The following is a 23878-nucleotide window of genomic DNA, read 5'->3' on the forward strand; positions in this document are numbered from 1 at the left end:
AGGAAGGAGGGGAAGGCAATCGGAGGAGGAGGAGGAGGAGGAGGAGAGAGCAGCCTCTGGCAGCTGGCGAGGAGAATGGGAGTGCTGGGCGAGCGACGGCCGCAGGGTGTCACGGCCGCGGCGAAGCTTCGGAGGCGTGGGGCCGGCGCCCGCCGCTTTTAAACCCGGGAGGGGGCGGCGGGGGATCGGAGCGCGCGCGGGGCGCCTAGGCGGTGGCCGAATGGAGAGGAAGAGCGCGGTGGCCGGGGCCAAGGGGAACCCGAGTCCTCCCTCGGCGGGAGAGGGGCAGCGGTCGCAGCCGCCTCTGTGCGCCCCGGGCGGCGGCAGCGGGGCCCCAGCGCCGGGCCAGGCTGGGGCGGCGGCCGAGCCCGCCGAGCTCATTCGGCGTGCCCACGAGTTCAAGAGCCAAGGGGCCCAGTGTTACAAGGACAAGAAATTCCGCGAAGCCATAGGCAAATACCACCGCGCGTTGCTGGAGCTGAAGGGACTGCTGCCGCTGCCCGGGGAACGGGAGCGGGACTCGCGCGCAGCCTCCCTGAGCGGAGCCCCCAAAGCCGGCTGCCTCTCGGAGGAGCAGAGCAAGACGGTGGAAGCCATCGAGATCGACTGCTACAACAGCCTGGCAGGTGAGCCGCACCACGCCGCACCCCGACCCCTTCCTTCTCCCTTGCCCTCCCAGCCTCCCAGCTCGCCTTTCTTCCTATCACGGTCGACCACTGCGGTGCGCCCGCGGGGCAGACTCCCCAGCTGTGACCATGCCTGCTCAGGGGAGGAGAACCTGGGAGGGGGGTGCTTTAGAAAAAGTGTGACTTTTAGGATTATGCATTCCAAAGGCCATAGTCATCCCGAGTCTCTTCCCACATCCATCGTAAATCTCACCTGTAAATAACTGGGACAGACAGAAAAGGACTCAACAGCTTGGCGGTGACTGCTATTGCTAGTACTCACCAGAGGACCTGGGTACAAGTGAGAGAAGCAGCGCCCCGGGTGGGTCACCCGCACCCACCCTATGACCCGCGTTTTCCTGTAACAGGATCCTAGAAGCAGCCAACGCACCTGCCTGCCCTCAGGTATCAGAGGCACCAGAGCTGGCTCTCACCTTCTCCCCAACTGACCGAATCCCAGTGGCAAGGTCCTTTCCCAAGTTCCTTTGGCCCCAGTGGCAGAAGGCAGTTTGCCCTGATGCCTTCAGCATCTTAAGCAAAATGGATTCCAAGGTGCTACTGGGACTCCCAGTTGCCAGGTGAGGAGAGAGAGCTCAAAGGGAACATAGTTCATGGCTGGCCTTGAGCTATGTGCCTGCTTTCCGAATTTAAGCCGAAAAACCTGGCCTTCCTCTCTGCCTCATTCTCACCAGGAGTAGTGGCTGCTAAGGTTGAGGAAAAGGGGGCCCCTTCTATTGGGATAAGAAGGTGTACATTCCAGAGTTTACTTTGGGGATTAGGGTCAAAGTGGGGCATTAAAAAAAATTAATTTAGGTACAGGAAAATGTAAAGCCTCTCAAACAGGGAGAATGTGGGTCTTTCCAGGGCCTTCTTGTGACAAGGTGGGAGAAGTTGGCAGAGACAGTGGCATTATATTGGAGAAGTACTCTCTCCTCTTGTGCCACCCCATTTGGTGGGATTACGGCATGTTCAGGCTCCTTTGAAGGAGCTCTGGTGGTGCAGTGGTTATGTACTCGGCTGCTAAACAGAAGGTCGGCAGTTCGAACCCACCAGCCTCTCTATGGAAAAAGATGTGGCAGTTTGCTTCCGTAAAGATTACAGCCTTGGAAACCCAATGGACCAGTTCTGCTGTGTCCTCTAGGGTTGATATGAGTTGAAATTGACTTGACGGTGGTAACCGGATTGGTTTGATAAACTCCTTTGTAAAAAAAAAAAAAAAAAAAAGCCATTTCTCCCAGTTCCTAACCCCTGAAGTTGCCGAAACTAGCTATGAAAGGGAACAGTTGGAACTGTGTCTGGGTGTGGTTGGGGCTGGTGGATATGTCTGCAGCCCAAGCAGTTGGGGGATGAAAGTAAGTATTGATACTTCTGCTCTAAGCGCAGACCTGCTCTGTTCCCTTTGAGGTTTCTGATGCCAGCCCATCTCTGCCTCCCCATAATACCATGTCCAGTGCCATCTTTAATCAGGCAAAACTCAGGCTGGAGAGGCACTTTGTAAATTGTGAAGCAGTTTATAAATGTAAAGGATTAATAGTCATAGTGGTAGTAGCTTGCAGTTATAGAAATGATGATGCTGGTAGCAGTACTAGTAATAACAGCTGCAGATAAAGTACTAGCAGACCAAAGATGGAATATTTAAATCCATCACAAGATTTGGTTTGATTCCCTTTATTTCCCGTAAGTCTCTGGCATGCACGCTGCTGCCTGATGAATAGTTAAAGAGTTCAGCAGCTATGGGTGGAGGAAGAGGCATCGTAGATCACTAATGCAGTGATTTCTGAGTGGTAATAGAGTCTTATATTCAGTGTTATCTGTGGGCATTCTAGGACTGCCCTTCACCCCATGACTTTGGCTGCCTACCAGGGGCTAACACTGCCTGCCTTCCACCCCAGAAGTGGCTACATTTCCATCCTGAAACCAAAGATGTGTCCTTGGTCAGGCCAGCTCAGTCAGGGTGGGGCTGAGATCTGGACAGCTCCTCCACTCCCACCCCCACCCCCACACACTCTGGAAAGGGAATGATTTTCCCCTTCTGCTGCCTTCTCCTCCAGTGCCCGCCACTTATTAATATTAATCATTTATTATGTTCACCGAGCTGGGCAGCCTACATATATTGTCTTTTTAAATCTTCATAACAACTTAATAAAAGAAATATGATCATCAGCTTTGCAGAGAAACAGAAAAATGAGGCTCCAGTGCCATTCAACTCCAAAACCAATGTTCTTGTTATCACACCTTGATGTACAAAGTCAGCATCCTCTGGGCCTCTGTCTCCCCTGAGCCCAGTCTCAGGTGGGCTCCAAAGCCCTACACATCATAAATTCCTTTGAGAAACTCTTAACCCTGGCAACTGGGAGAAAGAAATAAGTGTCCCTTGATTGAGGGCTCTAATAAGGCTATTTCCAAATGTTGTCAAGTTCCACCTAAGAAAGAAAAGAAGAGTGATTACAAGCTAAGCAGTCTTGCCAAAGTCAAAATCTGCATCCTGTATAGAAAATTCAGTTTGGAGGAGAATTCCACGTACAAATCACTTGGGCGAGAAATAGAAAGAAGCCTGATGTTGGTTTCTTTTGGGGTAATGCATAAAATTGGGTACTACCATTTCAGGAGCCCCAGCTAATAAAGTATCCTTTCTTGTTGGATTACAAAAGTTATCCATGCTTATAGTACGTATTTTTTTTTTTTTTAGAAAATACCAAAAACTTTAAAGAGGAAAATAAAGTACTTCTAATCTCACCACCTAAAGAAATCCATTGTGGTATATTTCCTTCCTATATTTTTTTCTGTGTGTAAACGTAAACTGTTTACAAAGCTGAGGGCCTCCTATATATATAGCCGTGTATCCTGCTTTTATTCCCACTTACAATTATGTCAGAAACATTTTTGCATTTTATTAAAATATTTTTATGGAGATTATTTTAAATGGAAACAAAAATTTTAAATGTGTGTTTGTGATCATCACTTGATAGGAAGGGAAGGAAAGATGATCACTGTTATTGTTGTTAGAGCCAGAACAGTGCTGTGTGACCCATGAGATATAATTCCCCCATGTGCCTGCTAAAAGAAGGGAGACCAACAACTGCAGGTTTATTCTGGCAGAAAGGCTGCTAACCCTTCCATTGAATCAGCAGCTGGCAGAGCAGCCCAGTGAGCTCCAGGCATGAGCAATCTGGAGATATTTTCTAAAGGATCTGACCTCCTTCTACGCAGAGCTCTGTATAGAGGGAGAGGCTTGGAATTTAGAAGGAAGTTGGACTAGCCCAGAAGTACCTGGAGGATCAGGCTGTGTTGCTAAGGTGTCTCTGCTCCAAACAAGAGGCTGTTGTGAGGCTACTGGAGGAAACCTAGGTTCACTGAGCCCTTGTGCTCTACATTGAATGCTGTAAGAGAATAGCAACGGGGCACCCAGCATGTACTAAGAGACGTTAGTCCATTTAGGCGACTTGGGACCGTAGCAGAGGTGCACAGGCAGTTTCCAAAGTGCCCATGCTTGTCTCTATTTGAGCTTAGAGTTCCTTCTGATTGGGAAGGATCTGGCCCTTAAACTTGATTTGCATACTTTATTCTCTAAGAAATTCAAGGAAAGAGATGGGAGCATCCTGTTCCTTTGGAATTTCAAATGACTCATATGATGATTAGAAAAGACGTTGTGACCTGCCTGGGGAAACTAGGAATTTGATATTTATGGAGGCCACAGAGGAGGCACACATTGGCCTGTTGATCACTCCAACCTTGAATAAGACATGGGACTCCCCTTGGGCCTCAGAATATTCTTTGCAAAACCCCTTGAAGGGCAGAGGCTTTTACTCTACATCTGTTCCTATGAAACTGTAGGGGCCCTCAGCTAAGATATGCTTAAAAGTTATAACGCATAAAGACTTCGTTGGTAGTCTCAAGTGATGTTTGAAGCTCAAGTGCTAGTAATGTAGTATTAAGGGTACTGACAGGTCATGGCATTGGACCTCAAGGCTAGGAGTGCGAGAGTTAGCTTGTGCCTCTATTCCTGGAAGAGACGATCTGTGACCTTGAATAAGCCCCCACCACTTCATTTACCTCCATTTTTCCATCCGTTCAGAACTATGTTTGGGAGATTTTGTTGTTCATTCTTCCAAAGGGGCTAATAATATCCATTGATCCCAACTGAAGTCCCAGGACAGAGGCATGGCAAGGAGTGCAAAGTCAGTGAAGTCACTCTGGGAAAAAGCTTGCGATACGGCCTTCTGGATCAGCGCTTAAGGTGGTGGGACCAGCGTTGACTACATAATTTGCAGGGCCTGGTACAAAATGAAAACATGAGACTCCTTGTTCAAAAAGCAGAAAAAAACGTATCATCAAAGGTACTAAAATACAGGTTTTTCCTTTCTTTGATGGTCTCTTTCTTGCTTTGGCATGGTGCTTTCTATTTATTATTTAATGTTGTTCCAACTAAAAAGAAAATTAAAGTTTTAAGTTATTGACATAAATTTTACTGTTCATATTCCTGTTGCGCAACGCCAGTCTTAAAAGGAAATATGAGCAATTAACTTGTATGTGAAATTGTAGAAATTACACAATTCACATTTCGTAGTTTATACATGCATATTATTTTCTTTTACTAGGGCAGTACAAATGCTGATAAACTAATACAACTATTTTTATTTCACTTCTTTATATGTGCGCTTTCTACCAATACTCTCTACTTTAAGCTTACTGATGAGTAAGGAGGACTCAAGGGAAAAGGAACGAGGAATTACCTTTTCCTTCTGCCATCATTTTCAATATAAATGGTTGGCTAATAGAGACAAGTAACATAAGTAAGAAAGGATGTGATAGGGTTCTTGGTGTTTATTAGAACACCATTACTTTCTGTCTGCGTTTGAAGCAATTTCTGGTTTGAATGGCAAGCATAGCCTCTCAGAGTTGTCAGCTTACTCAGTTACAGACATAACACCCTTACCTGTACTCATTTTGAGTCTCTCTGGACTCTGACACATTGTGGATCCATGGATTCTGTGCTCATGGAACACCATGAATGCTATATTGCAAATGGGATTGACAAGGAGTGGGAAACATGTATTATATATAACTCCCCTGCTTCCTCTCATGCTCCATTGTCCCATTGGACTTCACTTACAAAACACAAGTTCAAAGATAAAATTAAGAATTTCAAGAAGGTGACGCAGAGCATTAAACAAAGCATGGGACCCTTCTGAGCATAGGGCCTATGTGACTGCACAAGTCACCCACCCTTGAAGCTGGCCCTCCATGTGACAACAGAATATGACTGAGTGGGTAAGTTTAAGGTAGACAAAATTGGATATAGACAAGTTCCAAGAACAAAGAATACTCAACATAAATTGGTTTAGAGGCAGAGAACCCAGCATGAAGATGGATGAATTACAAATGCAAAAACTAAGTGGTGAAAAGGAGGTCCAGAGCTAAAGACAAACAGTAATCTGATAGTCAGAAGATGAGTTGTGGGGGTAAAAATTGGCCAAAGGATCGGGAGAGAAAAGGGACCTCATGCCAGGATGCTCAGCCAAGATTCAACCATCTAGGCTGGAGAGCTTGAGTGGCCAAGTCATTGTGGATTTGAGGCTGTTCCTTGGGCAGCAACTTGGCCAATAGATCTTAATGACCCTATAAATGCAGCTTATAAGCTTAAGGGCTCTGTAAATGAAACTTACAGAATACTTTTTAGGAAGGTTCTGGGAAGACCATTCCGAATGTAGACTTTGGGCTGAGTTTCTAACATGGATTCTGAAGCTCCTTAGTCTGCCTCCAAAGGAAATGAGTTGGGTGGATTTTAGTCAGAAACTTATTAGTTAACATCTTGAAGTTGGAGTCCCTGTGGCCAGAATACAGAATACATAGGAGTGTCCCATCTAAGGCAAGGGACCCAGCTGCAAAGCAGATAGGAAGGCCAAGAGGTAGAGCAGCAAAAGCTGCTCCTGTATGGGAAGTTCTCTCCTTCCAGTTGTTCTCTTTTACCGTCAGGCTGTGTCTCCTCCAAACACCTAGGATGAAAACCAAATGTTTCAACCAACCAACGAGATATTTCCTAATGCCAAAGTATTTGGCTTTGGGGAAGTCAGATGTCCACGCCTGGAACAAAGTTTTCCATTTTTACCCAGATAATTAATATGGTCACCCAGATAATTAGTGTGGTCCAGTACCAACCACAGAGCAACAACCATAAACTCAAGCACAGACAATGGTACCAGACATAAAAAAGGCCAAAGATAATGCCACAAAAGATTAAAGGACTTCTGTCTCCTTGGTGGCATTCATATGACCTTGAAATTGTTCATTAGGAGTTTAAAGCTCATTATTGTTTTCTTGCACATACACCCATGTATTAGTTTCCTAGAGCAGCTGTAAAAAGTACCATGAACTGAATGAATTAAAACAACAGAAATTTGTTCACTTATAGTTCTGGAAGCTAGAAATCTGAAATCAAGGTGTTGGTAGGACCGTGTTCCTTCTGAAGATGCTAGGGAAGAATTCTTCCTTGCCTCTTCCTAGATTCTGATGGTTTATTGGCAATCCTTGGCATTCCTTAGTTTATAGATGCATCACTCCAAACTCTGCCTGTCACCATATAGGCTTATCCCTAGTGTGTCTGTGTGTCTCTGTTTTCTTATAAGGACACCAGTCACTAGACTAGGACCTACTCTTGTCTAGTATGGCCTCATCTGAACTTAACTAATTACATCTGTACAGACCCTATTTCCAAATTAGGTCACATTCTGACGTTTTGGGCAGGCATGAATTTTGAGGGGACGCTATTCATTCAGTACAATACACATTTTCATATCAGCACTGAAATGATACCATGTCTAGTAGTACCCAAAACCAACAGTTCTCTTAAGGTTTTTGAAAGGGAAGCAGGACGTATAGTGCCACGGATGGCTCACTTGTACTAGAAGAATCCCAGGTTAAGATATATCCAAATGGACCATGCCTCTTCTCCCTACTCTTCACCTTTCTACCACAAGGGCTTTAAAAAGAGTACCTAAATTAAATTACAGACAGGGTTTAAACCGAGGAACCTCACGGGGCAAATGTTTCCCTTTCACAGTGTTTCTGTGTGGTAAGAACAAAAGTGTGAGGAGGTACTATCCAGCTGGCTCCAGAATGATGTAAAATAAGAATTCTTGCTTCAGATTTGGATATGACCCCAGACCTTACACAGGTGCGTGAATATCCTTGACAATATTACCAACTTGTCATCAGTACTGGCTTAGGTATGTCCAGTGATAGGGAACTCACTGCCACTGAAATGAGCCATTTAACAACAACTACCGCCACTACCCTTCCAACAACAACTATAATAACCGTAACAATAAAGACAGTAAAGACTACCATGATGATCCCAGTTCCTGGCACATAGTCTACGTTCAATGAATGTTTTTGGAATGAATGAAAATGCCTAACCCAGCATCTATCTCATGTTAAGGGTCCAGTAAAGCCAACCATTTCATTTACATGCTAGATTCTGGGTTTGGGGACCAGGTATAAAACAGTAAATATAAATGACAAGGTCCATGCCCTTGGTGAATTTATGACAGAGTAGTACTGCCCCATAGAGTTTCCTAGGCTGTGATTTTTAAGGGGGAAGATCACCAGGTCATATCTCCAGTGGAGCCACTGGGTGGGTTCAAACTGCCAACCTTTGGTTTGCAGCCAAGTGCTTAACCATTGCACCACCAGGGATAGACCAAATGAGATTATATATAAAATGTCAAGGCCAGTCCCCAATGCAGTGATGAGAGGCATTCCGTGTGGCTTCAATGAGTAGAATACGGATCAATGGATTGAAATTTCAAGAAGGCAAATTTTAGTACTTAAGGAAGAAACTCCTAAAGATGGAGGCTGTGGGGGTGAATGGTTAAGACTATAGGCTTTGAGATTATATATATATATATATATATATATATTATATATCATATAATCTCAAATGAGATTATATCATATATATCCTTATTAGCTATCATATAATCTCATTTGGTCTATACAAAAGCTTGCTGAGGCAACTTAAGCTTGGAGTGGTTAAGTGACTTGCACATGGTCACATAGTACTAAGGGCAAACGAGCATTTCTCATCTGCTGTCTGTAATTCCAAAGCCTGCAATCTTAACCATTCACCCCCACAGCCTCCATCTTTAGGAGTTTCTTCCTTAAGTACTAAAATTTGCCCCCTTGAAATTTCAATCCATTGATCCATATTCCACCCACTGAAGCCACATAGAATGCCTCTCATGCCTGTCATGGGGACTGGCCTTGACATCAGGGCAACTGTCTTGCCCATCTTCCAGTCTTTTCTTCTGTAGGTTAAATATCCTTTTCCGTGGCTGTGCCTCACATGATTAGGATTCCCACTCCATGGCCATCCTGGGTGGTTAAGGGGAAAGACAGAGTTCTATAACTAGGTCATTGTTTCCATAGGTCCTCCCATGTCACTAGGATGGTGACCTGAATTTGTGTGGACAGAAGAGTAAGTAGCCCGATGAGTCATAGTTTCTAATGAGCCTAGAGACTGTAAAGCCCCATCTCTACTACCTCCTCTTGCTCCAGAGTATGTGAATTCCAGTTAAGAGGTCTTGAGAAATTCAAATGGAAGTGTTGGGAATAGGAGTTCATTTCAGCCATTAAAGAACCCATCTGATGAGGAGGATAAAAGGGCTGCTCTTTGAAGGCTAAGATTGCCCCAGTTCTCTTCATACGTCCTCATGTCCCCATCATTAAAGCATAGAACAAAGGGTGGCTTGGTGAAGAAGAACCTGTACTGCAAGTTCTGCTTCTAACTTGCTGTATGCTTTGGGTCAAAGGATTTTACCACTTGGACCACAGTTTTCTGATCTATACAAAGCAAGGGCTGTAGTCCAAGATCTCTAAGATCCTTTCTTAGAAGAAAAATTTTCTCACAATTAGATGGTGTCCAGCTACCACCCCCGACTGCTCTGACAGGGATCACAATAGAGGGTCCTGGACAGAGCTAGTTGGGGAAAGCTGTAGAACAAAATTCTAACTCACAAAAAAGACCAGACTTATTGGTCTGACAGAGACTGAAGATAGCCAGAGAGTATGGGCCCCAGACACCCTTTTAACTCAGTACTGAACTCACTCCTGAGGTTCACCTTTCGGCCGAAGATTAGACCGGACCATAAAACAAAACAAGACTAAATGGGCACACCCACCCAGGGGCAAGAACGAGAAGGCAGGAGGGGACAGGAAAGCTGGTAATCGGGAGCCCAAGGTCTAGAAGGAGAGAAGAGAGTGTTGACGTGTTGTGGGGTTGGCAACCAAAGTCACAAAACAATATGTGTACTGATTATTTAATGCAAAACTAATTTGCTCTGTAAACCTTCATCTAAGGCACAATAAAAAAAAAATGAATAAAGAAGATTTTCCATGCCATTCTTTCTGAACTGTGGAGCCATTATTACATGGAATGGGGTAGCTCTGTATCTGCTGATATAGACCAGTCTCCAAAATCTATTATTATGGCAGGATGCAGAAAGTGTTTAGTATGACTTCTTAGGGGTAAATTTTGAAAAGAGAATAAACATATGCTAGTATGGTATTTGCGTAAAAAAATTATCTGAAATCATACAAGTGCAAGTGAAGCTACTAATGGTTACCTTTGAGGAAAGAGACTAGACATAGGAATTTAGGAGGAAGACTTTCGCTGTTTATTTTAAATCTTTCTGTAGTGTTTAATTCTTCCATCTATACGCGTATAAAATGGTAATAGCAGCGTCAGACCTCGTCTCAGTTAGTGGGGGATAATGAGAATTATCATCAGCACAAAGCCGATAGTGATTCATGTGAGGTGGAGGTGAGACATACCTCTACTCTCCAACCTTTTTACCAATTCTGATACCAGCCATCTTCCCCACGGTGCTCTCTACTTCTCTTCTGGGTTTGATAATTCATTGCAATGGCCACACAGAACTCAGTAACAGCTCTTTTAGGAGGCCCCTCACCTCTCTCTCTGTTTTTTCTCTCCTCTTACCTCTCTTGACTTTTCTCGTTTTTGCTTCTTTCTTCCTTCTCTTTCTGTCTACAAACCTCTTTGAAGTTGGCTACATATGTAAGCAAGCTCCTGGTCAATTTCAAGGCATGGGCCTCCCACCAGGGCCATGAACTGACCAATCCCATGTCAGTAGGCCACAGTCACTTCATTTGCATGATAGGCTGTAGTCACTTCATTTGCTTAGTCTATAGCCACTTCATTTGCTTAGTCTATAGCCACTTCATTTGCATTGTATGTTGACCAGCCCCTGCAAGGTGCATACCAATCACAAGGCAGGCTGCAGCCCAGGGCCAGACAAAAAGTATCAAACCATCAAGCGAGGCATTATTACTTTTATTTTTTAAGAAAAATAGTAGTGGGGTTATTTATATAGAGAAACTTTGGGTAGTTTTGCTTTCTTCTTTTTATTTTCCTGGGCTTAAAGGAAACCCACTTGTAAACATAAGTTTTAATGCCATTCAGGGTATTAACTATACCATGTCTATCCTTATCAGACAGTAACAGTGAAGATGTCAAGCAAAATTATCCCAAGCCCCAAATGTTTCTTACTATTTCATAAAAGGACTTGTCCACCTTTCTGTGAAGCACCACCACCCCAACCCACACACAGGGCTAGATCTTGACAGGGGTATAGGTACTTTAGAGTAGGGGATGGCCCCTCTGTGCTCTGTTGACTTTTAGTGACAGTGTATATCTGCCCGTGAGGCAGGAAAGAGAGGAGGAGCAGAGCTTGTGATATAAACTGGTTCTGAACATTAGTAGTGCTTCTCTGGTGTTGAGAAAGGGACAGTACGGGTGCTAAATGACCAAGATTTTTGCTGGTCCCTGAGTCTAGGAAAACATGCCCATTGGCAGTTCAGATAGAACAGCCCAAGTTTCCGGAAGCTCTGCTAACTCATTCATCCAGTCTTTACTAGACGCCCACCATGGTTCTTCACAACCCAAACCTAAACCCTGTCTGTTCTCAAAGCTTGATGTGGAGGCAGTAGGTGCCAGGGTTCTAGGCTTGTCTCTACTGCTAACTTGCTCTGTGACTTTGAGCAAGTCACTTCACTCTGAGCCTCAGTTTCCTCATCTGTAAGCAGTGGCGATTGGACCAGATAACCTCCAGGTCTCCTTTCAGAGGTGTTGACCCACCTAGGATTTTGAAGGTCTGCTAGCTCCCTACTCCCTCTGGTCTTTCTCTCTGGCAGCAGCCAGATTTGGGGAAGAAAACAAGAGATAAGCTCTCTTTTATACCAGTTTACTGGCGGTGCTGACAAATAACCATTGAGAGATGTCAGCTGAGATTTCCAGGGCAAACTTGCAACTCTGGGAGTAAAGCAAAATAAGGGACCTTCCGGCCTCCCAGGGAGTTTCTGAGAGAACTGAGGGTAAGGGTTAGAAGCCTATATAAAATATTACTGGGGGACATATATATGTAATGAGGACTGGCCTTAATATTTTTAGGGCAACTCTCTTGCCCATCCTTCAGTCTTCTGTAGGTTAAATGTCCTATTACCCCCTCCTAAGTACTATTTTATTATATATGTATATTACAGATACATATGCATATATATATATTAGTGGGAAGTCATTTGCTGTCAGAAACCTGGCAATACCGGCTATGTTAGGCCAGGAAGCACTTGTGGCAAGAGAAAAAAGCTTTTCAGAAGAAGACTGGCAGTGCCAAGAGTGTCAGAGAGCAGTTGCTGGCTAAGTTATAGCGTCTTAGAGAGTTGCCGCCCTTGGCCGAAGGCTGGAGAGACCTGGGGAATCTGGACCAGATGTGTGAGCCTCTCTGGATATAATCTTGCGCCTGTTACCCACGCTGAGTTAGAGCTGAGCCCCTTTCTCTAATGGAGTTGTAACCCCAAATTGTGAAGGTCACAGGGTCGTTGGAAACGTGTACCTTTTACCTACGTAGGTAAAAGGGCTGCATTCCTATGTGCGCCAATGAGGATGGAAGCAAAGAGAGAGAACACAGAGGAAGAGGTGGGCAGCATTTCCAGGCCCCGGAAATCTTCAGAAGTAATGTGGCATAATGAAAAAAGAACTTTACTGAGTTTGAGAGGATCTGGGTTTGAATCCTGGCTTCCCCACTGACTCCTCCATTATCTCTGGACAGGGCCCATCCTTTATGAGCTTCTGGTATCATTTCAGGATCAGAGTAATAATACATACCTCACAAGGATTGAATTACATGATATATGCACAGGTGCCTGGCACATAGCAGATGCCTAATAAATGATAAATGATAATAAATAAATAAATGATAGCTATATGCAAATCTGGAGTCCCAGGATGGTGCAAACGATTAAAGTTTGGCGGTTCAAGTCTACTCAGAGGTACTTCAGAAGGAAGGTCTGGTGATCTATTTCCAAATAATCAGCTATAAAAAACCCTACGGAGCATAGTTCTTCTCTAACATACACGGTGTCATCATGAGTCAGAACCAGCTCAACGGCAACTGGTTGTATGCAAATCTAACTCTTACTCCAGTACGTACTAAGACGAAAGTATGCAAGGAGAGGAAAAAAGGACCCAGCGAAGAAGACTGCTGGCAAACATGGGAAGTAAGTGAGCAAGCAAATAGATGAAGACAACAGAGGGGTCGGAGGAAGAATTTCATCCCCCTAAGTCACTGCAGAAGGAGCCCTGGTGTTGCAATGGTCAAATGCTCAGCTGCTAACCAAAAAGTTGGCAGCTCAAACCCGCCCAGAGGTTCCGAGGGAGAAAGTTCTGGCAACTTGTTCCCACAAAGATTACAGCCTGGAAACCCTGTGGAGCAGTTCTACTCTGTCACACAGTGCCACTGTAAATTGGAATTGACTCGATGGCACCCAACAACAACAAGAAGTCCCCAGGGCAGAGGAAGTGAGCAAGTGGTGAACCAACATCCATGGGTGTGGGCACTTTCTAGCTGGTGCATTCTTGGGCAGGGGGCTGAGTGAACAAGTAACCCACCAGGCTTCCTCCCGAGGGTAGCTGAGCTTCAGGAGGACCACCAGCCCTTGCCCAACTGTCTATGCCTCCTTCCAGCTGCTTGTGATTCAGGTCAGTTCCGGAAACACATAGAAACTGCTAGATTCTAGGCAGACAGTCTCTGCCCAGAGATTGCACAAGTCATTAAAGTTCACCTAGACAGTACCTATTCTTTTTCTGCTTCTTTCCAGGATTCCCCTGACTCTTTGAACTAACAGCAGTGAAAGTACCTTGGGCTCTCACGAGTCATACCAGTTCAGAGTCTGACAGCAGAGAATAAAGATTTACTGGGAAGCGAAAACACATGCTGTGATCAAATGGGTCCCCTGGGGAACTGAGCAAGCAAGAAGACTGACTAGTGGAAAGGGGAAATTGAGGAAGACAGAGGCCTGTGTGAGAAGGAAACATCCATGGGGAGGCCTGAGGCTGGCAGGTTCGCGTCTGCCATGTCTCCACTCTTGTGTGTCTGCTGCTGGTGCCAACTTACTTACCTTTTGGTGTAGGATGAGGAATGCCCCCAGGCTACAGTCTGACTTGGAGTCAGGGCATTAGCAGGTGGTGTCCTGCGTCCCTTGGGTCCTTCTTTTAGCCCTCCCGTATAGATGCTTTTCCACCAAAATGCCCAGGGTCCTCTCACCATCTTAGGTCACCCCAAGGTAGGATCTTGCAGAGTCAGTGGCTTTTGCTCAGAACTCTTTCCGTCACCTCCCCCCAAGGTCCACTCCTGTTGTCTCAGGAGGGATAATGGCTGGTGGTGATTTCTAATTTTTATTTTTTTTATTGTGATTTAGGTGAAAGTTTACAGCTCAAGTTAATTTCTCATACAAAAATGTATACACGTATTGTTTTGTGACATTAGTTGCAATCCCCACAATGCGACAGCACACTCCCCTTTTCCACCCCATGTACCCTGTGTCCATTCAGTCAGTTCCTGTCCCTTCCTGCCTTCTCATCCTGCCTCCAGACAGGAGCTGCCCATTTGATCCCATGTATCTGATTGAACTAAGAAGCAAACTCCTCACGTGTATTATTTTTTGTTTTATACTCCTGTCTAAACTTTGTCTGAAGAGTGGGCTTCAGGAATGATTTCAGTTCTGGGTTAACAGAGTGTCCAGGGGCCATAGTTCCTCCAGTCTCTATCGGTGGTGATTTTTTAAAAAATAGTTTTCTAGTTATGAAAGTAAAACATCATAATTGTAGAAGATACTTAAAACATAGGAAATTACAAAGAAGAAAATAAAAAATTCACTTGTCATCCACCACCCCAAGATGACTGCTCTTACTTGTTTTGGTTTATTTTCTTCTAGCAATTCTTCTGTGTGTAAATAAACATTGATAGGTAAAACTACCCTCAGGCAATTCACTTCAAGGCCTACCTTTCTGTAGTTTATTTGGGAAAGAAGGGGTTTGTCTCACAGATGCTGGGCCTCTGCTGGGAACTCCTGGTCTCCTTTGTCCCACTCTATCCCCGCAGGATGCCACTCATTCTGCATGGGTGTCAACCAACGGGCAGGCCCTACTTCCCTTTGTTGCTTCTTCCCTTCTGTATCCCATGATAGCCTCACACGGTATAGTTATACCAGATGGCACTGATGATTAGGGGATACAGGAGAAGCCTACATCTCAAAAAATTGAATATTAGAAATTTCTATTCCTAAAACTCAGTTGGCCATTAGGCTACCAGGAATTCCTTATGGACCATTTACCTTTTTTGGCAGGTTCTAGTCACCTGCCATGCTTCCCAAGCTGTTTGTACCATTCTTGACTATCTCTGCTTCTTAGGTTCTCCCACTCTCAAATTCATGTCATTTCATATGCAAAGAAGCTTGGCCATCTTTTCGTCTACTGAATTTGTCTCCTACTGACTTCTGACTTGACCTTCCTCATCTGCAGCAGTTGATGAGGTATTTCTGAAAAAAAAAAAAAAAAGACAATTTCTTCCCTAAGAAGAAATCTGATGCCAGCTATTGCAATAAAAAACTTCACCCTGTGGAAAAAATTGGAAACAGAGTGGCGATGATTGTGCAGTGTGAGGAACATAATTAATATTACTGAATCATCCCTGTAAAAAATGTCGACACGGCAAATGTTTGTTTATAAATATATATATTTACCACAATTTAAAAAAGAAATATTTACCCTGATATATATGGGATCAAACTGACAACAGTAACTTGAAAGATTAGATAGGAACCTTAGGGGGCAGTGAGTTTATGTTAATGGGGGAGGAACAACTCAGAAAAGGAGGGTGAGAATGGTTGAAGAATCTAATCAACATCACTGAATTGTATATGTCAAAACTGTCGAATTGCTGTATGTTTTGCAGGGTATATTCTCAACAACCACATCAAAAATAAAATTTAAAAAAAGAAAGAAAAAAAATGAAGACAAAATAAAGATGTTTCCAGAAGGTGTTTAAAGAAGACTATAAACACCCTGAACTTTTCAATATTGCTTGAGTGCCTTCCATTTTCCTTGTGGAGTCCTGGGCACAGGCTCTGATGAATGAGTCGTTGTTGAATAAATATACTAAGAACATCTGGGCAGATTCGTGCAACGATGGTGAAAAGGAAGCAGCAGCTTTGGTAGGGACCACAAAGTGGGGGGCATCCATGTGAAGAATTCAGAGGGTGGGAAAACCAGGAACAGCTTGGTAATGGTGGAAAGGGGAGAGAGATCTCCAAAGACAGTGTTGCTAAGACAAAGAGAACAAAAGAAACACTTGGCAATATTTGTGTGTTTGAATTAGTACAAACATTTGCTTGGTTGGAAAAATAGATCAGAAATTAGAAATTAAAGTGAGTGGAATCAGAGGAGATTTAGCCCACTAGATAGAGCCAAACAACTCATGGCAGTGAGGGTAGCAGTAGTGGGAGAATTCTCTGTATGAGCAGCAGGCAGGTAAAACAGACATTGGTGTGAACAAAGATACAGCCACTTGGAGGATGCTACCTTCCTGAGCCAACCAACCTCCTGTTCATCATAGATTCTCAGAGCTTTAGACTTGGAAAAGACCTTTAAACACCAGTGAGCCCAGTTTCCACCCTGAACCACAAACTCTGCTGGAGTGGAACCAACATGGGACTTTGGGTTAGACAACCCTGGCTCCTTCCCTACAAACTGAATGGCTTTAGTAAGTCACTTAACATTCCTGCACCTCAGCTTCTGAAAGTAGGACTAATGATACTTATTGCCTAGAGTCCCCTTGAGGGTCAGCAAGTTGTAAAGCACCACACAAATGTTAGGTGTTGGTGTTTGGTGAGTACACTATGTACTATTTGATGTATGCTCACCAATTAGTGTACTATGTTTGTTGAGTATGTGTAAGAACATCTCCTTATATTTGGATGTAGGTCACACCCCCAAGGAAACTCCCTTTCAACTGATTGGCTACTCACAGCAGATCCCATCATGGGAGTGGTCACATGTAAACACTGAGAATCATGGCCGAGCCAAGCTGACACACAATCTTAACCATTACGCCAACAATGAACATGCAGAAACTGAAATTACAAACACAATCCTGTTTACAGTCATTCAAAAAAAAATTTTTTTTTTAATTTAGGTACATATTGTACTTAACAAACATGTACAAGGTGTATATGCTGAAAATTACAAAATGCTGATGAAAGAAGTCAAAGGAGCTGTAAATAAATGAAGTAGCATATTATGTTCATGAACTAGAAGACTCACCAAGTAAAGATGTCAGTTCTCCCCAAATTGACCTATAGGTTTCATGCAATTCCTATGATAATCTGAGCAAGGTATTTTATAAGACAAACTTATTCTAAAATTTATGCAGAAAGGCACAGGCCCTAAAATCACTAAATCAATCTTGAAAAAGGATGAATTGGAAGGAATCACTCTACCCAATATTACAGTTTACTATATAGCTATGGAGCCCTGCCAGATGGAATATACAGGAATCAAATCTATTACATCTCTGGAAAGAGAAAATGGAAAAGCTCAATATCATCTGCCAGAACAAGGCCAGGGGCTGACTGCAGAACAGTCTATCAATTGCTCATATGCAAGTTCAAGTTGAAGCTGAAGAAAATTAGAACAAGTCCATAAGAGCCAAAGTACAACCTTGAGTATATCCCACCTGAATTTTGAGACCATCTCAATAATAGATTTGATGTGTTGAACACTAACGACCAAAGACCAGACCAGTTGTGGAATGACATCAAGGACATCATACATGAAGAAAGCAAAAGGTCATTGAAAAGGCTGGAAAGAAAGAAAAGACCAGAATGGATGTCAGAAGAGATTCTGAAACGTGCTCTTGAACATCGAGTAGCTAAAGCTAAAGGAAGAAATGATGAAGTAAAAGAGCTGAACAGGAGATTTAAAAGGGTGGTTGGAGAAGACAAAGTAAAGTATTACAAGGACATGTGCAAAGACCAGGAGTTAGAAAACCAAGAGGGAAGAACACACTTGGGATTTCTAAAGCCGAAAGAACTGAACAAAAAGTTCAAGCCTCGAGTTGCAATACTGAAGGGTTCTACTGGAAAAATATTAAACAATGCAGGAAGCATCAAAAGAAGATGGGAGGAATACATACAGTCACTGTACCAAAAAGAATTGGTTGACCTTCAACCATTTCAGGAGGTAGCATATGATCAGGAACCAATGGTACTGAAGAAAGAGGTCCAAGCTGCACTGCAGGCATTGGGGAAAAACAAGGCACCAGGAATTGACAGAATACCAATTGAGATGTTTCAACAAAGGGATGCAGGTCTGGAAGTGCTCACTATGCCAAGTGCTCTTTGCCAAGAAATTTGGAAGACAGCTACCTGGACAACCGACTGGAAGAGATCCATATTTATGCCTATTCCCAAGAAAGGTGATTCAACCGAATGCAGAAATTATCAAACAATATCATTGATATCACATACAAATAAAATTTTGCTGAAGATCATTCAAAATCAGCTACAGCAGTACATCGACCGGAAACTGTCAGAAATTCAGGCTGGATTCAGAAGAGGACATGGAACCAGGAATATCGTTGCTGTTGTCAGATGGATCCTGGCTGAAGCAGAGAATACCAGAAAGATGTTTACCTGTGTTTTATTGACTATGCAAAGGCATTCGACTGAGTGGATCATAACAAATTATGGATAACATTGCAAAGAGTGGGAATTCCAGAACACTTAATTGTGCCCATGAGGAACCAGTATATAGATCAAGAGGCAGTTGTTCAAACAGAACAAAGGGATACTGCGTGGTTTAAAGTCAAGAAAGGTGTGCATCAGAGTTGTATCATTTTACCATACTTATTTGGTCTGTACACTGAGCAAATAATCTGAGAACTTGGACTATATGACGACGAATGGGGCACCAGGATTGGAGGAAGACACGTTAACAACTTGTAATATACAGATGACACAACTTGCTTCCTGAAAGTGAAGAAGACTTGAAGCACTTACTGATGAAGATCAAAGGCTACAGCCTACAGTATGGATTATACCTCAACATAAAGAAAACAAAAATTCTCAGAACTAGACCAATAAGCAACAATAAGAAAAGATGGAAGTTGTAAAGGATTTCATTTTACTTGGATCCACAATCAATGCCCCTGGAAGCTGCAATCAAGAAATCAAAAGACACATTGCATTGGGCAAATCTGCTGGAAAAGACCTCTTTAAAGTGTTAAAAAGCAAAGATGTCACCTTGAAGACTAAGGTACACCTGACCCAAGCCATTGTGTTTTCACTCGCCTCATATGCATGCGAAAGCTGGGCAATGAATAAGGGAGACTGAAGAACTGATGCCTTTGAATTATGGTGTTGGCAAAGAATATTGAATATACCATGGACTGCCAAAAGAATGAACAAATCTGCCTTGGAAGAAATACAGCCAGAATTCTCCTTAGAAGCAAGGATGAAGTATGTGAGACTTCATCTCATATACTTTGGACATGTTATCAGGAGGGATTAGTCTCTGGAGAAGGGACATCATGCTTGGTAAAGTAGAGGGTCATCAAAAAAGAGGAAAACCCTCAATGAGATGGATTGTCACAGTGGCTGCAACAATGGGCTCAAACATGGGAAAAATTGTGAGGACAGCACAGGATCCGGCAGTGTTTCATTCTGTGGTACCTGGGGTCGCTATCAGTCAAAACTGATTCAATGACACCAAACAACCACATGGAGTCCTGCGGGCACAGTGGTTAAGAGCTCAGCTGCTAACCAAGACGTTGGCAGTTCAAACCCACCAGCCACTCCCACCAGTTCTACTCTGTCTTATAGGATCACTATGAGTCAGAATTGACTCAAAGGCAAGAGGCTTTTTTTGTTTATTTTTTTTTTTAGAGCAGTACCACGGAAGAAAAGTCCTGACGATCTGTTTCCTTTAAGATTACAGCCAAGAATATGCTAAGAAGCAGTTTAATCTGTAACAAATGCGGTCACCATGAGTCAAAATCAACTTGACAGCAACTAACGACAACAATATATAGCTTCAGTAATCAAGGCAGAAAGATTTTGCCAAAGGGATAGACACATAGACAATAAACAGAATGGAGGACCCAGAACATACCCACACAGATAAACTCAGCTGGTTATTGACAAAAGTCCAAAAAACAATTCATGGAGGAAGGGTAGCCTTTGCAACAAATGGTGTGGTGCAATTGAACATCCATAGGCAATAAAATGAATCTGTACCTCACACCTTGTATAAAAATTAACTCAAAATGGATTACAGCCTTAAAGATGAAATGTGAAAGTATAAAACTTAAAAAAAAAAAACCCATAGGAGAAAATCCTGGAGGCATCTAGAGCTAGGCAAAGAGCTTAGACTTAACACCAAAAGCACCATTCATAAAAGGAAAAGTAGATAAATTAGATTTCTCAGAGTTAAAAACTTGCTCTGCAAAAGACCATGTGAAGAGGATGAGAAGACAAGCTATAAAGTGGGAGAAAATAGTTGCAAACTACATATCTAACAAAGCTGGTATCTAGAATATGCAAAGAACTCTCAAAACCCCATAGTCAAAAAACACACAGTCCAGTTAGGAAATGGACAGAAGACATGAAGAGACGTTTCACTGAAGAGGATATATGAATGACAAACATGTGAAAAAATGTTCACCATCATTAGCCATCACAGAAACACAAATTAAAACTACAAAGAGCTATCACTACACATCCATCAGAATGACTAAAATAAAAAAGAAATACAACAACAAACCCTGGCAGAAATGGGAAACTGAATCGTTCATACATTGCTCATGGGGATGGAAAATGGTGCTGCCACTCTGGAAAACAGTTTGGCAATTTCTCATACAAACTGGATGGGCAGTTTACCTCACTGTCCTAGAGAAATAACAGCTCGTGCCCACACAAAAACCTGTCAACATGTGTTCACAGCAGCTTTATTTGTAATAGCCGAAAACTGGAAACAGCCCAGGTGTCCTTCAGTGCTTAAAAAAAAAAAAAAGTTTAATAGTGGTTAAACAAACTATTGTTCATCTATTCCATGGAATACTAGTCGGCAACAAAAAGGTATGAACTCTACGGATACACACAACAATTTGGATCCATCTTGAGGGAATTATGCTGAGTGAAAAAAGTCTGTTCCAAAATATTTCACACAGTATTCATATTACATTTCTGAAATGATGAATTTTAGAAATGGAGAACAGGTTAGCGGTTGCCAGGGGTTAAAGAGGGCACGGGGCCAGGGGATGTTGTTGTTAGGTGCTGTCAAGTTGGTTCCCACTCACAGTGACCCTACGTACAACAGAAAGAAACACCACCCAGTCCTGTACCACCCTTAAAATTGTTGTCATGCTTGAGCCCATTGTTGCAGCCACTGTGTCAGTCCATCTCTTTGAGGGTCTTCCTCTTTTTCTCTGACTCTCTATTTTACCAAGCATGATGCCCTTCTCCAGGGACTGGTCCCTCCTGATAACATGTCCAAAGTATGTGAGATGAAGTCTCGCCATCCTTGCTTCTAAGGAGCATTCTGGCTGTACTTCTTCCAACACAGATTTGTTCATTCTTCTGGCAGTCCATGGTATATTCAATATTCTTCACCAACACCATAATTTGAAGGCCTCAATCCTTCTTCGGTCTTCCTTATTCATTGTCCAGCTTTTGCATGCATATGAGGCAATCAAAAGTACCGTGGCTTGGGTCAGGCGTACTTTAGTCCTCAAAGTGGCATCTTTGCTTTTTAACTCTTGGAGAGGTGTTTTGCAGCAGATTTGCCCGATGCAATGCATCATTTAGTTTCTTGAATGCTGCTTCCATGAGCATTGATTGTGGTTCCAGGTAAAATGAAATCCTTGATAACTTCAATCTTTTCTTCATTTATCATGATGTTGCTTATTGGCCCAGTTTTGAGGATTTTTGTTTTATGTTGAGGTATAATCCATACTGAAGGCTGTAGTCTTTGATCTTCATCGGTAAGTGCTTCAAGTTCTCTTCACTTTCAGCAAGCCAGGTTGTGTCACCTTATCACAGGTTGCTAATGAGTCTTCCACGGAGTGGGGGCAGGGGGGTAGAAGGGAGGAAAGTATCGTTACAAAAGGAGTTATTGAAGGACAACAAGGTGGATCCTTTTGGTTATGGAACTGTTCTGTATCTTGACTTTGGAGGTGGACACATAAACCTACATGTGTGATAAAATTGTATAGACTATAAACACGTAAGTACAAGTAAAACTGGGGAAATTGGAATAAGATATTTGGATTGTATCAATGTCAATATCATGATTGTAATAGTATACTGTAGTTTTACAAGATGTTACCATTGGGGAAAACTGGGTAAAGGGTACAGGAGATCTCCCTGATTATTTCTTACATGTATGTGAATTTATAATTGACTCAATAAAAATTCAATTAAAAATAATTTTGAGCTTAGTTTTGCAAGCACTGGCTAAGATAGGGGCTGTTACAGGGAGAAACTAGAAACGTATCATTTCAATCAATTCAGTGGCACCTAACAACAAAGATAACAGTAGACTCTCATTCCAATTGGAGATGCTGCTGGTTTTAGACTACGATTTGTTACAGGAACTTAAAAAAAACAAACACAAATGAGCAAACAAAACTGTAGTGTAAACTCTGCACTTGGTTTTGTTTATTTTTCTATCTGAACGCAGAGGAACAAGTAGGGTAGAAGATCCTAAAGGGTTATGCAGGAAGCTTCCAGATCAGAACCACCTACCCTTAAAGTGAGCACAACTTGGCATCATCAGGGTCCCACACTTAAACCTCACAGGAAGCAGAGCCCATGCCTCAGATCTGCCTAACAAAGGAACTGAATTCAAATTCATTATAGACGGCTGAGCATCCTAGGAAGGCATAATCTGTGTAATGGTTAAGAGCACAGTCTCAGATGCCACATGGCCAAGGTTCAAATCCTGACTCTGATCCTTAATAACTTTATGACTTTGAACAAGTCACTTAACTTCCTTAAGCCTCAATTTCCTCATCTGCAAAATGGGCATAATACTAGAACTTACCTGACAGGTTTTTTCTTTTTAGTAAAAATATAAAGAACACACCTTCAACAATCTTTACATGTGTGGATCAATGACAAAGTTTACATCTTCAACATTGTGTCACCATTCTATTTCTACCCATATTGTTACACCACCATTAACTTAGTCTTTTCCCCTTAAAGTTCTTTTCTGTGCCTTAGGGTTACTGTTGTCAATTTGATCTCATATAGATAATTCTTTAAAAGGGCACAATGTACAAGGCAAACATTCTTTATTAGTTGAGCTAAACTCTCGTTTGGTTTTAAAATAAATTCATGGGGTAGTTTTGTTCAAGGTTTAAAAATTGTTTCCATTTTTTAAAAATAAATTTGGGGAGTTCACCTGGTCTCAGTGGATCCAGTAGGTCTGGTTTTCATAAGAATTTGAAGTTCTGTTCCACAATTTCCTTCCTTTTGATCTGGATCCATCTTTTAGGTCCTTAATCAAAATGTCCAGTGCTGGTAGCTGGGCACCATCCATTTCTTCTGGTCTCACAGCGAAGGAGATATTACTTCCCCTACCTCATAAGTTCTTATCAAGATTAAATGGGTTGAAGCTTAGAACACTGCCTGGCCCATTCATGCTTAATAAAGGTCACCTGTTCTAATTTTTATTATCCCTCTAGAAGAATGGATGCCCTGGTTCAGGGCTAGATTCTTCTGACTTCATCATGGGGCACATCATCTTTCCACCCCGTTTCCTCATCATCTCCCTGGCCTGGACTCCTGTTCTCCACATTGAC

The 23878-nt window shown here is 42.8% G+C and overlaps 1 protein-coding gene across 1 annotated transcript in view; it reads left to right on the forward strand.

Moving 5' to 3' along the window:
- Positions 1-205: 205 nt before the first annotated feature.
- TTC9 (tetratricopeptide repeat domain 9) overlaps positions 206-23878 on the forward strand; it is a 48421-nt gene continuing 24748 nt past the window's right edge. Inside the window, exon 1 of the mRNA XM_010588906.3 lies at positions 206-626. Coding sequence (XP_010587208.2) covers positions 221-626 — 406 coding nt within the window. The 5' untranslated portion in view covers positions 206-220. The remainder of the gene's footprint in view (positions 627-23878) is intronic.

Source organism: Loxodonta africana, chromosome 10, assembly GCF_030014295.1.
Source record: "Loxodonta africana isolate mLoxAfr1 chromosome 10, mLoxAfr1.hap2, whole genome shotgun sequence".
Lineage (NCBI taxonomy): Eukaryota > Metazoa > Chordata > Mammalia > Proboscidea > Elephantidae > Loxodonta > Loxodonta africana.